The 17,907-nt window shown below is 29.9% G+C and overlaps 1 protein-coding gene across 2 annotated transcripts in view; it reads left to right on the forward strand.

Moving 5' to 3' along the window:
- LOC106682741 (uncharacterized) overlaps nucleotides 1-17,907 on the forward strand; it is a 187,942-nt gene that overhangs the window by 168,508 nt on the left and 1,527 nt on the right. For both annotated transcript variants that reach the window (XM_067045679.1, XM_067045680.1), the window contains 2 exons: nucleotides 11,487-11,614; nucleotides 16,235-16,364. In XM_067045679.1, coding sequence (XP_066901780.1) covers nucleotides 11,487-11,614; nucleotides 16,235-16,364 — 258 coding nt within the window. The remainder of the gene's footprint in view (nucleotides 1-11,486; nucleotides 11,615-16,234; nucleotides 16,365-17,907) is intronic.

Genomic DNA, 17,907 nt, shown 5'->3' on the forward strand with positions numbered 1-17,907 from the left:
TAAGACCAAAGAAATCAGTATGTAAGTGAAGGAAATTTGTTATAAAAGTAATTAAAAGGAGCTGTTTGTAGGAATCCTTGAGAATGACCTGAGAGGTCGAAACGTCGGATGTTAAAAAAGAATCAAGTTGAGAGAAAAAGGATCAAAATTGTTTTAAAAAGAAACTAAACCACTCTCAAACAACTATATTAATAAAAAATAAATCTAAAACTATAATATTTTTTTTAAATAAATAATTTAATTTCTATCCATTTTAGTCTCAAAATAATTGCTTTGGTAAAGTTTTTAAGGAATAGTGACTGTGATAAATGATTTTAATTTTGGTTTTAAGTGAATATTGACTAATTAGAAATTGTTGGTTTGACCTGGGCAGAATAGCCTGCATGGAGTTAGAGTTTTTAAATTATATAATTCCAAAATTGTATCAAGGTTGTCCCTAAGGATGGCTGGATTGGCCGAAACGTCGGACTTATAAGAAAAATTAAAGGTTTTGAGACTAAAATTAATAGAAATTAAATTATTTATTTTTAAAAAAATTACCAGTCTCAAAAAAGTTAAGATTATAAATTATATAATTCTTTTGTTAAAATAATACTATCTACCACACTTAAGAGTAATGAGTAGTAAGGCTGTTCGTATACAATTATACCATCTTTGCGTATTAAATAAAAAAGTAGATAATAGTAATAATAAAAATTAATATGGTAGAAAAATGTGATAATATTAAAATAATATATGTTACTTAATATATAAATTATTTATAATTAATTATATTAATTAATATATAAATAATGAGAAAATTAGTAAACAACTAAAATAAGGAAAATTAAAATTAAATAAGCAAAAACAATAATACCTACAAATAAAATCTATAATCAAACTGCCAAATGGTGGTAACCCCTGGTCAGACCAAATTTTTACTATGTTTCATCCTATCAATACGTTTCTAGTTTTAATTAGTAAAAATGCATAATGGCCATTGTCAATTGGTTCAAAGCAATTTAGATTTTTTAAGATATTCTATTAAATTTAATTTGATTCCTTGTCAAATCATTACAATCTAAAATCCGATGAAAAAGCATTTATACTCCTTATTATATCACTTATAAAATTATTTATAAATACCATCATAATATTGTTAATTATCATGGATTTTCTATAAATGTGTATAAGGACAATCAGTAAATATATTTAAAACATAAATATATACTCAATACAATAAATAAATATATTCTTTAAGGAAATTTATATATAATATGTGATAAAATGAAACAATGTTAAGTTTTACGATCTATACCAATTAAGGATCCATCCAAAGGATTCATAAATCCTTATTACTTAATTCTTGATAGTAGCCCCATCCTAATTGTTTAATACTATCTCCAGAACTAGGGATGGAAGAATGACATAACATGAGATTGCCCTTGAACCAGGAACCGGTACTGCCCTAGGACAACATTCCTAGTTCGGGTCTTACTTTCGTCTTCTATAGCGGTTACTGCGAGTCTTTTGAGAACTATTGTAAAATTAACTTGTTAATAATATTAATAATTATAAATAAATGTTATATGGTATCAGGATAGTCAATACTTTTTTTTATACATATTAAAACTGTTAGTTATATTTTATAATTCCACACCTACCACTCAACCTGTGACAAGCGGATGTGGGTTTGATTACAACCAAACAATAGAGCGGAAATCGGTATTTGAACGTTGATATTCAAGATCTATTGACAGACTGTTAGTATTGTATATCCGGAAAAGGCTTTAATCAAAAGTCTTTAATTCTTTCAAATACTTTATCATGATTGTTATTGACATATGCTGAAAAACTTATTGGTTCTCGAATTTTATAAATTCATTCGTTCATGAAGAACATAATAAGAAAGTCGAATTTCTTTTTAACTTTTCTTCCTGGTCCTCCAGTTAGTGTTTTAGAATCCATAATAATTTATTGGATCAATGAATGTTACTATCACCAATTAATTATTAAAAATATGTCTACAAAAGAATCATGAAGTCCTATCCTATAAGAAGAAGCTCTAACGATTACTTGGCATATAAAATTGACTAATTTATTACTTTAATTTCCTGGCTCATTAACAGCAGGCTAATTTACGGCTATAAATTAAAGGCCCTGCTGCCTCACTGCAATAATACAAATCAGCTTTTAAAGGAAAGGAGAAAGGTGATTGTAGACGGTGAGGTCATTGTCACCTGCTGACCAACTAGTTATTACTGTCGGTCATACAAAAATAGCAGCATTTAATTAGTTATTTTACTTTAAGAAATTATAATTATTATCATAAAATTTAATTTAATGAAATAATAATTATCATAAATTTATATTATAGAGATCAAAATTTTTTAAATTATAATTGCCTAAAGGACAAAAATAAAAATAAAATGTATTTAATACATGTTTTTATTCGATACTCTATGTAATTTAATTTCCTCTCTCTACTATCCAGTCTATTATAAAACCGTCCTTCCTGCCATAAATCATTGATCAAGTAGCATTGCTTTGTTATAAACATTTTTTTTTTAATAATTTATTTATTGATATTTTCAACTGTATGCATATATACACATCAAGTAAATTTCCTGTAAGTGATAAATGTGATGATAAAAACATGTGGAGAATCTACCCATTGATAGAACTCCAAAAACATTTCTAGAAGATCTTGAGGCCATCTTCTTTTCAGACGCCTAGGAGGATTATTAGGTAGTGAAGGAGAAACGAGTTGGTTTGGGTGGTTGGGAAGTTTATTATGGAAGGATTGGTATCTGGTTCTGGCCAAATCAGCAACATAGGGGACATGGAGGTCCTGATGGATGATTTGATTTGTGACAAAGTAAGGAGCATTAAGGAATTTACGAAGGATTTTGGACTGTAAGGATTGGATTCGAGAGGAATTAGATGGTTTAGTGGAGCCCCATAGCTCAACTCCGTATGTCCAAATAGGCCTTATAATAGTCATGTAGATCAGTCTTTTGTAATGGATTGGAAGTTTGGACTGTTTGTCTAGTAAATGTTGTAATAGTCGGAATCGACGAGCAGTTTCCTGTCTTTTCAGTCTCGTATGAGGATTCCATGTCAGTCGTTTGTCCAGATTTAGTCCTAAGTAACGGATCTGTTCAACAGGAACAAGTGGAGTATTATTAAAAGATACTGTAGGGCAAGACGAAGGTTTACGACGAAGGGTAAATGTGATTTGGTGGGATTTATTGGAATTTATTTTAATTCTCCAGTTTTGGCACCATTCTTGGAGGGTGGTGTTGTGGGATTGGAGGGATTAGGATACAATGGAAGGATCATTATTGTTATAAACATTAAAATTTATTTATTAAATTCTTGTATAGTCCCGTTTCGGCCAATTCGGCCATCCTCAAGGACAATCTAAATATTTAAATAATAAGTGACTTATTTAATATTTGGCTTTTTCATAGGGTGTATTTGATTTATAATTAATGACCTGGGCAAAATAGCCTGAAAAAAAATTTTTAAATTTTGTGTGAGGTGAGAATTTATATTTGAAGGTATTTTATATTATTAGTGATAATGTTGTTATTATAATTGTTACAAATGAAGCTGTTAAATATTTAGATTGTCCTTGAGGGTGGCCGAAACGTTGGATTATTGATGTAATAAAAACTGTTGAGACTATACAAGGATACAATTTGATTTATTTAATAAATAATTACCAGTTTCAAGAAATTGAAAAAATTATAATTAAAATTAAAATTTATTATTATGCTGATAATTTTAACATGTGAAGTAAGTGAAATATAATTTTAAAATACTCTTTTATTTATTGATTGTTTTCTCTATTTATTGCCATAAATGAAACTAACTAGTTGTATAAAATTGTTGATGCACTATTAAAAATAAACAGTGAATTATGCTATGCTGACATATCTCCAAAACGCCCAAGAATAGAATAAATATATTTAGTGAAAAAAATGATTTTGTATTCTAAGTGTTTTTACCTTTAGGCAATTACAATTTTTAAAAATGTTTAAAAAAGTATGTATCATGCAATTAAACAAATAAATAATTCTTGATTAGGAAGAATTATGTTTAATTATCTTTAATGTAAATTGCATCAATAACGAAAATTAATTTTGTCAGCAAATCAACTCTGAAATTCATAAAAATGTGAAACAGAACAAAAATTATTAAAAAAAAAATTAAACTTAAAAATTAAATATTTAATAAATTCAATCATTAAAAAAATACAAAAATGATCTGAACTGGTAAAATAATTCATATTTTGAAATTCGTTTTAACAATATATTCTATTCTATCTTAATTAAACCAATATACTATACTAACACAAAAAGAATACCAAAAAATTTTAATTAATTTTTTATCAAGTTTTAAAAGTAGTTATGTATATTTACTTCAACTTAAGGTTTTCGACTATTTTGAAAGTGTTTGATTTTTCATTTTATTCCAATTCACCACACACAAATTGGGCAGGAAAACTCATCACTAGTTACTATTTTTTCTGATAAACATACAGAAACAAAAGCGGAATATAATAATCAAAACTGATTAGATCAGACCTATTTCATTTAAAATTTAATTTTTTAAATAGTGATAAACTGAATAATTAAAACTAAAATCCCCATTAATGTACATGAAACAAATTAAGTAAGTCGAGTTTATAAACATGATATCAAGATATTAACATGAATATATATTTATATTTAATAGTCATGACACTAAACACTAAAAGCAGAAGGTTGCTGGAAGCAATTCATGTAACCAAAAATATTAAAGACACGGTAAACTATAAAACAGACACAAAACATTTAAATACACATTATGCCGATATAATAAATAGATTAGCCATATAAATATAAAAATAAGGTAAAATATGTCAATAAAATGGTCTGATCGTTAATTTTAATACAATAGATTAAAATTGGACATATCAATAGGGAGGTAATAAAACAGCATACTGGACATGTTGATATGGTCCTAAGAAGTAATTTCTAATATAGAGCATTGGTTTATGCTAAGATGAATGCATAAATAGTGATAGACAATAATTTAAATGAATATTTCCTTTTAAAACAAATTGTCGAAGTCTAAAATTAAGATATGATAGGAACGAGTTCAAAGTTGTAAAGTTCACAAATTAATAATTAACGATTATTATTAACACAATAAGTAAGAATATATGTTATATATTAATTCAAGTTATGCGAAAAGTGACCTTGAAAAAAGTAACAAAAAACACGACTATACGTTTGACCAGTTAGGTGCTATTTATAGAGCGGGCCAAGGAACTCTTCGAAGGACTAGAGACACGTTTATCTCATGCATATTAACAATTATCAAAAAATAATTTAAAAATAAAATTCCAAAGGCAGATTGCTAATTTAGTGCAGTCTTGGAATTAATCTAAGGCCTGATCTTAATAATAATGGGCATAGGAACCTACGTCCAAACCATGTAGTCCAAGAGAGTTCGAAGAAAAAATACCGTTAATTCCCCTATAATTTATTGTTATGTAAAAAATACAATTTAGACCATTGTAATGGGGAAAGAATACAAAAATAATTAAAATTTTAATTTTGGATTTCGGATATTAGTCAGAATACCTAATTCCTTATGTAAACATAGGGTAAAGCTGTATATAGAGGATTATTACAGAGAATATATCATTGTTATTTTTAATTCTCGATTATATTCGAGTGTGAAAAATTATAGCACCATAAAATTTAACGCTGCTCGAATTATCCTGTGTACAGTTTGGCCTGTTTAGCACGCTCGAAATATACAAGTTAAGGGGTTAAAACTATTTTAATGTATATGTAAATAGTTTATAACGTTTCTCTTCGTAGTAGTATTTTTGAGACCTGGAAGGTGGCAAGGCACTGTCCCTTTGGTCGACGTGCTCGCGGAGGAATGGGCTTCAGACTCAGTTAAAATGCCCTCCAGCCAAAGAAAGGACATTTATGTTTATTATGTAATGCATCACAAACACTGCAGACACACATAAAATCCATTGAAAATGGTGTCAAAATTGGAGAATCAGAATAAATCCCTCCTGATCACGTTTACTCTCCGTTGTAAAGCTCTACCCTCCTGTCCTACAGTATCCTTTCTAAACACTCCACTAACGCCTGTTGGACAGATTCGATGCTTAGGACTCCATCTTGACAAGAGAATTACTCGGAATCTATATACAAGACTGAAACAACTAGAAAAAACTGTTCGTAGATTTCGATTACACCTTCTTGACAAACGCTCTAAACTTCCCATTCACTACAAAAAATTAGTATACACTACGATAATCAGACCAATTCGGACATATGGAATTGAGCCCTCGGGCTCTACCAAACCATAAAATTCCTCCCGCATCCAATCCTTACAATCCAAAATCCCACGTACAATCCTTGATGCTCCTTATTACGTTACAAATAATCTCATCCGCAAACACCTTAACATCCCATTCGTTGCAGATTTGGCCCAGAACAGATATGCGTCTTTTCATTCCAAACTCCTTAACCATCCTAACCCATTAGTTCTTAATCTCTCATCCTTAACAATCCCTGATACTACTCTGAGGCGTCTGAAAAGAAGATGGCCATGGGACCTTCTAATTTAAATTAATGCTTGAAGTACCACCAATGGGTGGTTACTTCCCAAGATTTTCAAGTGCAATTGAAACATTCCACATATTTACTTATTGTATTTATTATTTTGTACAGTTGTAAATTACATTAAATAATTTTTTTTTAAATGTTTATTATGTATACATATCCCTATTATTGTATTATTTATTTGTTTTGTTTGAGATAATAAAATTAATAGAAGGGTGAGAATTTAAAAAAATAAGGAAAAGTAGTATTTTTGATGATATTTGCCATAATAAAATATTTATTTTATTTTTCCATGTTTCGAAAAACAGAGTTTTGATTATGGAATACTATATCTGAGGAGCAATTAAACGTACAGATGTATATTATGAATACTTTAAATTAATATGCTATGAAGATTTTGAATATTGTTGATAGTTTTAAGTATAAGGATCTCCAAATGAAAAATGAGCGGAAATATTAAGTTTTTCTCGAATAAAACAAACTTTATGGGATGTAAATAGTTAATTAAATAAATACTTTAATATTTACATTTTAATGAGATTTAATTTATCCTTTGTGTAGTCTTGGTAAAAACTGAACCATTTTCTCAAAGGAAATAACGTACAATTTTGATTCCTCAAAATGAATTTTTTGGATCTTTGGAACAACCACAATTTTTATTCCACCTAATATAGTTTTCGATTAGGTTGCCGAAAATTAGAATGAAAGAACTGTTTTTTCCTCTTCTTGAGCTCTCGGACTACATTCCGCAAGTCAGTATTAACACGATTCATTTACGTTTCGGTCTACTCCTCTACGTTTGACGAAGGATTTTCATGGATTTCTTTTTTAATACGGCCTATAACTTTACATATCCATTTCAACCATTGCGACTGTAGTATTTATTAACCCTGTTTACATGGTAAAGGTAAATCAACCTTTCTCTCACGAATTATTCTACTTAATATTTCATTTTCATAGACGCTAGGCATTGTTCTTCCTATAAGATAAACAGCTTTCAATAGTTGTGTAAATGTTAAATTTTCAGAATCAGGAAAGCGAAAGATGCGAATAATTCAATTAATTTAAATTAAATTAAATTATTTAAAGTAACAAGGACTACTAGCCTTTAATCTGACCTTTATTGCCTCTTAAATTTCGCTTTTAATAGTTATTATAAATCGTACATACTTACATTTCTTGGCCTATTTTCTGTCATTTTTATATCAATGAAGTACTACCAACTTTACTAACAAACTCACCATATCTTGTTTCCTCCAGTTTTATTTCGAAATCTAGTTCTTCACCGACTAAATGTTATTGTTGGTCCATTATCAAAGTGGTGTATCTGAAAATTTCTGAAAGCATTATATTTTAATTATGGTTGCGGGTTTGAGCTACGGCTAATTATTATTTTGATTTAGTTAATTCGCATGCTTAGTTGCGAATTAACTACGTCTTATACTATGTATGTGTTTCTGACATGGGATAGACACTAGAAAATAAATTGAAATGCTACAAAACCCAAGATATAAAAATTTGTAGATAAGGCACTTTTACATTATAATAGTGATATAAAATTTAGTAGTTTCGTCACCAAATGACTAGCATACACAAGCACATATATTTTGCAACCCACACTTTTAAACTTTTCTGGTAAGAATCACCTGTCTATTGGCATGTTCTAGTGCTAAATCAAATAAAAAGAATTAATTTCAATAAACTAATTAAATGTTCTTCTTGAATACTTGAGCGAATTCGTCACGAGTTCAATTTATGTCGAGAATGGCTCATAGAATTGGATAAACTCAGTCAACTACTAATCTTTACTCCTGAACCTGGAACCGTACCTAATAGTGAGAGGAAAAAAAATTAAAAATTAAAAAAAAAATGGATAGAATAAATCCGCTATTGTGAAATTGAATAATTCCTCTAGTAGTGCTTAAAAGGTTCTAGAGTAATTAATTACATTGTTAAAAAACATAGCTATTCCATTTTTCTTAAACTGCAGTTTAAAATAAGAATTTCATGGTTTCCCCGCAAATTCAATTATGGAGAGGCTTTGCGGCCTTTGATCATGTAATGGAAAGAGAACCAACCTGCAGGAATTAACTTGAAGAATGCCGTTAGCTCTTCAAAAGGACCTTTCACGTGGTCTAGGAGCCGTTAATTCTCGGATTGCAGCCCTCCAATGTGGCACGTACATTATTCCATGCCATGCTCACGAATGTGCAACAGGCAAAGCAAACGACGGGCTAAATCATGCCCGACGCAGTAGAAAGGGGAAGGGTCGCTTTTGTCCTAGAAACTTAATGGATACCTTCTACAATTTAAGACCGCATTAAACTCAACTTCATTTTAAGCCGTAGTGAACCGTGAAACTGCGTCCCATGTAAAGGTAGAAAGAACCTTCCAGCTCAGTCCGGGCTTAGAGGACACTAAAAGCGAATGTTAGGGGCGCTTATCTCTATTCCACTATTTGAATATCAAATTATATTTCCGTTTAAAGGGGAATAAGACCTTATTCAATTCTTTTTAGATTTAATTTCACAGAGCCTCAAGTTGAACAACTGGGCCGCCCATAGCTCAGTGGTTAAGACACAGTCTTACTAATATGATGTTTATTGGCGGTGGTGGTTCGAATCCGGCCTGGGATGTCGACTTTTTTCATTGCGTGGCGGTCCCACAAAATGAAGAACTTTGACCCCCAACCATGGTTAGGCAAGTATAGGACTCCAATGGGAGTCTTGGCCGAAAAAAAAAAGAAAAGTTGAACAACTATATTACTCCTGTTTTATTTATATTTATTAATATTTTTTTTCATTTTATTCATTTAAAAGATTATATCCAATATGCTCCGACCAAATAACATCTATCGGTCAGTGCAAAAATAACACATAAAATGATAGACATAAGTGAAATGTAATTATTACAATTTTGACTATTAGGCCCCCTGTGGGGGCTATACAATTTTTAAGCTAGATAAGTACAATATGAATTGATCTTAAATGATACTACTAATAATTAAATTAACAAATACTCAAAAGAAAGTGAAGTTAAAAAAAAATAATAATAATTATTAAAAAATATTAATTTAAATAAAATAAAAAATAGTAATAATTACTGAAAGGATTTTGATGTGAATAACAAAGCTGCAAATTTACAATTAGTGAATTAATATAATAATGAAAACAGAACAAGATGATTCCTAATATAAAAATAAAGATTCAATAATAGCTAAATAAATAATATTTATTACTAAGCACACGTACATTGTTAATTCTAATGATAATATAATAAATAAATTATGTGGAGTTAAGAAAAAATACAGGCAAATATGGTCATTTGGTGAATCAAAATCAATTATTGGGTAGTAACCAGTAGTAGTAGTATATCAAGTACCCAGTTAAATATTTCGTTTTAATTTTTTTTTTTCTTTTGTGGTTGATTTATTTATCAGTTCTTCTGATAAGCAATTAAGCACATATGGTACCATATAGTTTAAGGTACGCTTACCAAATTTATTGTTATAAGGTGGTTCGATAAATTTAATTTTTTTATCGAGTTATTACATTTTTTGGGTTGGATAACTAAGATAATTTACATATTGGAGAAAAGATACTTTTTATTATTATTTATTTATTAATTGAAATTTATAAATGTATAAAAAAATACAATAAATAAATGTGATAAATATTTCGGAACATATGATAATCATGGGAAGGGACCACCCAATGGTCGTACTTCAATCTTGCTTTTTTACGTCGCATCTTATTTTCATGTAATCCTTGGAGGATTATAAGAGATTGTTAAGGATGAGATATTGAGAAATAATGGGTTGGGGTAGGTAAAGATTTTGGAATGAAAGGAAGTGTGTATCTATTTCGGGCCAAATCTGCAACGAATGAGGTCTTTGTGGATGAGTTTATTTGTGACGTATTTAGGAACATCAAGGATTTTGGATCGGAAGAATTTGATCCGAGATTAATTTAATGGTTTCGTAGAGCCCAAAAGCACAATTCTATATGTCCAAATAGGTCTGATTATCATAGCGTTTAAGATTTTTAGTAAATCGGAAGTTTAGAGCTTTTGTCAAGGAGATGATGTAGAGATCGAAACCTACTAGCAGAAATGTTAAGAACAAAATCATAATCGTTAGCACATAAGACACGTTGAGTTCGTGATTTAAAGTTTTTTGTAACATTTTAATTGTATTACTTCGGAGGGGACATATAACATCATGCATAATGGAGTAATCTAGTCTCTTATTAATTATTTTTCGTCCAACAATGTCTCATTATGTCCAGTACTATTTATTAAACTTTTTATGGACCATTATAAGTAAATAAATTAAGACCCTTTATAAGATATTGATTGGTGATTCCTTTATGGGATGCTTAATAGTTGCAAATATACGGTATCACCGCGTCAGAAACAATTTATATTATCACTGAGTATACTGTAATTGCAATACAGTAAAGTAAATTGCATATGTAATTAGAAATTCCTGTATGTAATTTCTTTAATAATTTATAATATATAATACTTTATGTATATATTATATAATATGCCCATTTCGAGTAGCTTCGAGAGTGCTTATTGAATGCTAAGGATGGATGTATTGCTGAATGTTTCCTTCAATCAAGACACCATATTTCCCCTTCGATTGTCAGGTTATAAATAGAATTGACCTTGAATTATAAAATAGAAATTAAAATTGTCTTCAGCTTTAGGAGATGGCGGCCTCTGCGTCGCCATTTGGATCCTCCAGTATCGTAACCTGTTCAATCTTCTTTGCTTAAGTTATAATACATTTAAATTCATCAAATATCATTTTTATAACTAAGCTTTATCTATAATTAATTAATTTGACTTATATGATTTCAGGGGAAATGTCGGGCTTTCAACTATTTGGACACCCTCGTTCATTTCATGCTCAATCTCAAACTGAAGCCAGACGAGCCAATCAAAAACATTGAAGATATTAAAGAAATTAAGAAATACTTGAAAAAACAGTAAGTGCATCAAATCAAGTGTTAATTCATCACGAGAATAGACTTTTTCCATGTTTCATGTCGATTTGAATCCTGTTGGATCTGAGGTTCATTACTGGCTTGAGTGTAGGAACTTATTTTCCTATTATAAAGATCGAATCGAATTAATAATATTATAATATCGAATTGAAATTAATTTTAATATTTTGTTGCCAAATAGCCCCGGAGGTGAGGAGAGAGCAGCGTAAGAGGTAATTTCATCCTAATTTTTTATTACTTAAATGAAAACTATATATTGGAAGAAGATAGTTGACCGTTTGAAGTATAAAGATTGTCCGGGTAGCGGACAGTAAAGGTACTGACATGCACCTCTCTGTTCCAGTCTGACAGCCTTATGAAACCCTGCTAAGTGGGGCGAAACGTTGGTTAAATATATATATATAATTAAGAATTAACATTTATGACTGCAAACTATAGTAGGGAGGATAAAAAATAACGCCTTTTTAAAACGTGGCAATAAATTAATTTTTCATTCAAAACTCCATACCTTCTTAACTATTAATAATATAATATATAATTCAACAATATGATTCGCCGAAATAAATTATAAAATTGTTGATTTCTTGTTGTCGGGGAATTTTAATTACGAATTCTGTACCAAAGGAACTATTAGATAGTAAAGACACCCATTAGCATCTAAATTAAAGCTGGTTGAGTGTAGTAAAATGTACTAATAACGTTTACCTTTGTAGGGGCAGCAGTTTTAATGAAATTCGGCAAAGTTAATTCACAAAATATCGATTTTTGTTATTTATAAAAAAATATTGCTTTTTAAAAACTTTATTTCAAGTATTGAAGCTCATATTTTAGAGAGTTTACTTACTTTAGATAGTATGCTATTGTTTTTGGTAGTTTTAAGGATGTGTTGCTCCGAATTAAATATTAGCGAACATTGTAGGTTGCTCTAATAAAACTTAGGCAACAGTAGGCGTGCGTCTTTAATACTTCAATATTTAGTTTTTAATTACATTTACTGCATTCTCTGTATAATTTTTGGTAAAAATTTATCTTTTTTTCTAACAGACAATAAGGCGCAATTTTTTGTTTACTTGAAAGAACTCAAAAAGTATTTATTTTTTTATCTTTGAACCAGCTGCCATTTTTTATTCTCTCTTACCATGGTTGGAAGAGTAATAAATTATGACTCTTAATTTTATATAGTTTTAACTAAAGTAATCCAAGGTAAGGGGAAAATAACTTCTTTTTTTCTCCTCTGGAATACGAGAATTCATTAAAAAATGTCTCAATGTCCTTATGACTTAATGTTATATTGTATTATGAATTATACCACCCAACTCTAAAATTCATCAAGAGGAAAAATTATACCCTTTAAATTTCATTAAATAAAACAAAAAAGAAACAGTTGTCTAGTATGATTAAGGAACAATGAAAATTGAGTATGACGACAACTTGCAATTAATGATCTTAAAATTAATTTTGTTGCACGCAAGAGAGTTAAATTAAATTAATTTTGAGCTGATCATCGTTGAATGGTCTTTCATTTTTTGGAGGGTTGTCGTCGGAAAGAAGATAAATTCTGGTATGTATTATTTCACTGCTACAAAATTTCTTTTTCCTATTTCTTTGAAAAGAAAACTCTAATTTACAAAAAAAGGTTAATAAACATTTTTTACAATATAAGTAATTAATGTGTTCATTATCCAACCCACTTTCTGAAAGCTTTTTTCTTTTAGTTATAAAATTTCATTTATGTCCCCTTTTTAACGTTAACAATTCCATTCTTCCATTCCGCTAACCTTATATCATTGCTCACGTTTGTAATACCTCGTTAGTCCGAAAAAAAAGAAGAAAATTTTACGCATCATTCTATAAAAATTTCGAAAGTTTAATGTTCCTAACAATACAAGATGTGTGTATACAACAACGCAACAATAGATACGACGTTTCTCTAAAGCATTGAGATTTTTTCGTTTTTTTTTTTGTCTTAGTATGTTTCAAAGCTAAACCTACGACACGTGATCGTTTTTCAGAAAACTTGATGATTATCTATATCTTGAAATTAAAAAGGAACCGTCATATTTCGCTGCATAAACAATACATTATATCTTTAATGTATTCCAGTTAGAGAAGTGAAATGTATTGTAGCACCAGGGCAGCCCGCTCACCTCACTTCCCACACTACCTTTCCCTGTTCCTTTAAGATGAGTTAAATATAACAGCTACATGTAATGCTGCATTTCCCAACAAACAATATTGTTTGTATATACATAGGATACAGGATAGTATACAGTGTATAAGGGAGTTATATTTATATAGAAAATAAAATTTAGGTTTTGTTCATTGAATCTGACTATGGATAGCTCTGACATTTCAAAAAATACACAAGACATTTATTATCACTTTATTCAAAAATTGATATTAAAAAGGAGCGACGTAGTATACTAAAAAAATATAAATATAAATGAATAGAATATAAACTAAAAAAAAATACAGTTGTGCCTGGTAGAATTGCAAATCTACTGCTGGGGTACTGACTAGTAAAATAATAAAATATAGAAGAAATACACAATATTGTACAATTAAAAAATAATAATAATAATTAAGAAAATGAGGTATAAGTAAATTTGAAGTTCAACGGAAATTTTAGCCCCATCTCAGGAACAATAAAAATAAAAGTGTAAGATAATATTAATTAATTATTATTTACTTACAAAATGTAGAAACATATTTGAATAGGATATAAACTAAAAACAAGTACAGTAAGTAATGAGTGATGAAATTACAAAAGTACTACAGGGGTAATGAATATTGAAATAATAAAATATTGAAGTAATAAAAAATATACAATTAAATAAAAAACTAAAGAACCAATTAAAAAAATTAAAAAGATAGAGTAAGAAAATGACTAATGAATAAATTAAATTAAATCTTCATAGCTGCTCCCACCATAAATAACATACATTATATACATAATACTAATACATATGTTTATAAATGGAATATGGTCCGGGTGTGGTCAAATAAAATTCAAATAGTAATAACTATTTTATTTGAGCCAACGTTTCGCTCCACCTTGCAGGGCTTCGTCAGGGCTAAAAAAATACAAACACTCAACATAAGTAAAAAAGTGAATAGAAAATTACAAGGGTATGCAATGAAACGCCAAAATTTAATAAGAAAAATAATAGGTTATAAACAATAAATGAAAACGGAAATGGAAACAGATAAAAAAAAAGAAACATAAAAGAAAGTACAAACTAAGAGATGAAAAAGGGAGATAAGAATCAAATATAATCAAGAATAAAGGAAGAAAATAAACGAAACAGAATTCAAATCTGTTTTGATAGAAGTCAAAGTCAGAATGAACCGTTTGTATTGGGAGGAGTGGGGATGGTAGTTAAGTACGTTGCATTTGAAAATAATTTTAAAGCAAACAGTGCAGAAAATATTAAAATAGGTAAACAATAAATGATAATATACATAATAGGGGAGAGGAAGAAATATCTATAAAAAAATATATATACATACTAAATGAATAGGGATACAGAGGTATGTAAATTAAATAACAGAAAAATCAATAATAAAGTGATTAAAAGGCTTCTGAAATGCAGAACGTAGAGAAAAGAAGCATTATGAGGGTTTTATAAGGTTCAAAATGTGTCGGTATGTCAGGGAGATGCAGTCTTTATCGACTTATGATACGGAATTCTCCGCCAAATTTATGTGAATGATGAGACGTTTTTTATGGTTGGGAATAGTAGCAAGAATTGAAATATTATCGAAATTAAAAGCATGATTTAGGTTTAAGGCGTGTTCTGACAATTTAGAGGCAAATGGGTTACAGAAGTTGATCTAGGTTTCCTAGATATAGAAGGGATTGCATGGGGTAGAACAAGGTATCCGGTAAACTACATTGGAACGGTGTAAAAAAGGAAAAGGGTCTTTTATTTTGGAAAATATATGGAAAATAACACGGTTAATGTAAGAATCAAGTAGTTTGTTTGTCCCTCTATGAGAGAAATTGTTGTTGAATAGGATCTTTTTAATAAGTTGTATGTTGGTCTGGTGATGTTTAGGATCAAAAAGAGAAAAGGATCGCTGGATTAGGTTCTTAGCAACATTGATAAATTTATGTATTATTTCCCTCCCTTTACTTGACCTACTTATTATCAGAAATCCTGATGGTTCCCTATCCACTGATTGGTACACCAAACCCATCTATTCTCAACCACTTTCTCTACACCCTTAGCACCAAATTATCAATGTTGCTAAGAATCTATTCCACCGATCCATTTCTCAAACAAACTACTCTTATTCAGTACAGGTCCCTTTGGTATATTCCCATTTTTTCTGACAATTTACAAAAATCCTTAAGGTCCGCTATTCCCACTTGGCTTGAAGTCCCACAACAAATTTTCTTTATCATTTTTCCAAATTAAAAGACCTTATTCCTTTTTATTATAAAAATTCTTGATTTTAACTTAATTTAAACCATGAATCCACATTGAATTCATTAGGCTGATTATATAATAGCTGATTATATAATAGGCTGATTATATAATTTAGTTTATCATAATATTATTCAGCATTGGATAGTCTCACTATTTGTCCATAAACTAGCCCCAGACCTTCGTTACCGAAACACATGATGTGGTCCAGACATAAAGCGGCAACCCTCATCCAGAAAAACGTCAGGGGGTGGCTGGTGAGGAAAAGACCAGAGGTAGTCGAGATGCGAGAATTTTGGAAGGTAAGCGTAAACACTAATTATAAATGTACATTAGTAATTTTTATTAGATATTTTGTGGTTTTCCTATATCTGTGGGCCTACAGAAAACACTCACACCAACCAGGCGTAGGAGCTCCCAACCCAATACAGTTTGATCAAGAATCGTGTTATAATTTTTTATTTCGCTGTTGCGGCGGGTAGGGGTTCAAAAAGGAACCTTTAGTAGCCCGATCGTGAAGAGTAGTAAAAATGAAATAAATGAATAGCCGATTTTTTTTTATTGTTGTATTTTAAATAATTGAACATAATAAACTGTAAAATAAAATATTTAAACATTGCAAACTAGAAAAAAAAACAATTAACCGAACTTAAAACTATTACAAAAATTAAATTAAGTCGAACAAAAGAGAAAAAAGTCTTTATATCACCGTGATTGATGGGGCCCCCGCTGAGGGTAGGTTATGTCCTCGTGAAGGTAGATTCTGAAAAGAAGTATGTCTGCATGCCTTGTCTCCTTGAAGCATGAGCTGGTCCGCCCGCCGCGACGAAAATGGTTAAGCTGGCAAAGATGGCCGACTACTGGCTACTACCACTAAGTAGATTGATGAAATATGTCAGCCGATGTGTGTTCACACAAAGAGACTTAAAGGTGTAATGCATTTTTTACAGTATAAAAACAAAAAAACATCTGCTTTAAACACAACAAAAAACATATGATACACAATCCATCTTTTGTTTTTAAAACCATGTGTTGGTCGTAATACACGCTATGGTTGAAGTATGTTTGTTCTAAAGATGTATCCATACTGATCAGTCCAGGTTAAAGTCAGGAAAGAAAGATTTAATGCTAAGTTGATTAATTTCTTTCAAGTATGGTCAGAAAAAACTATGCATAATATTTTCCTTATATTTACTCACGACCTAAAACTACTTCACATTAATGATAATGAAAATAACTGAAGGAGTAATTAGATGAAGAGGCTATGTAACATTTTTGATTTTATTAATCTTTAGTTTGGATGAAGAGGGTTGGTTCCTATCTAGTTAGTGCGAGGTACTCTAACGTCAAAACCCAATTAACAACTGGGATACCTAGATGTAGAAGCCATAAGAAAAGAACATAACAAGCTCCAACAAAAAAAAATGCAAACTTGTTCTCTTAAAATTTACTATATGTAGCATAACCCATTCATTCACTTACCCCTTCAATTATTAATAAATAAAAATCTGTTTTATCCACATATGATTTAAGAGAATTGATATAAAAGTCAGAATGTTTGTTGATATACAGATAATACCCAGTTATCCTTTCGTTTTAAACTTAATATTTTTCTATTGCGTTTTTTTTTCTTTTCACGCAGTGTATTGTCTTCTGTGGCCATTAGTGATTAAGGAAAATCTCACTAAGAAAAAAAATTGAGTAGTAATAATGATAATGCGGATCAATTGAACATTATGAAATATTAGGATGTAAAAACTACATTTAAATCCCAGTAAATTAAAAGAAATAAAACGATCAGTAAAACCATGGTCGACATCCTACCGCAACAGCCGCAGGGAGGAG

This window comes from Halyomorpha halys, unplaced genomic scaffold (genome assembly GCF_000696795.3).
Source record: "Halyomorpha halys isolate HHAL.00 unplaced genomic scaffold, Hhal_1.1 Scaffold438.1, whole genome shotgun sequence".
NCBI classification, from domain to species: Eukaryota; Metazoa; Arthropoda; class Insecta; order Hemiptera; family Pentatomidae; genus Halyomorpha; species Halyomorpha halys.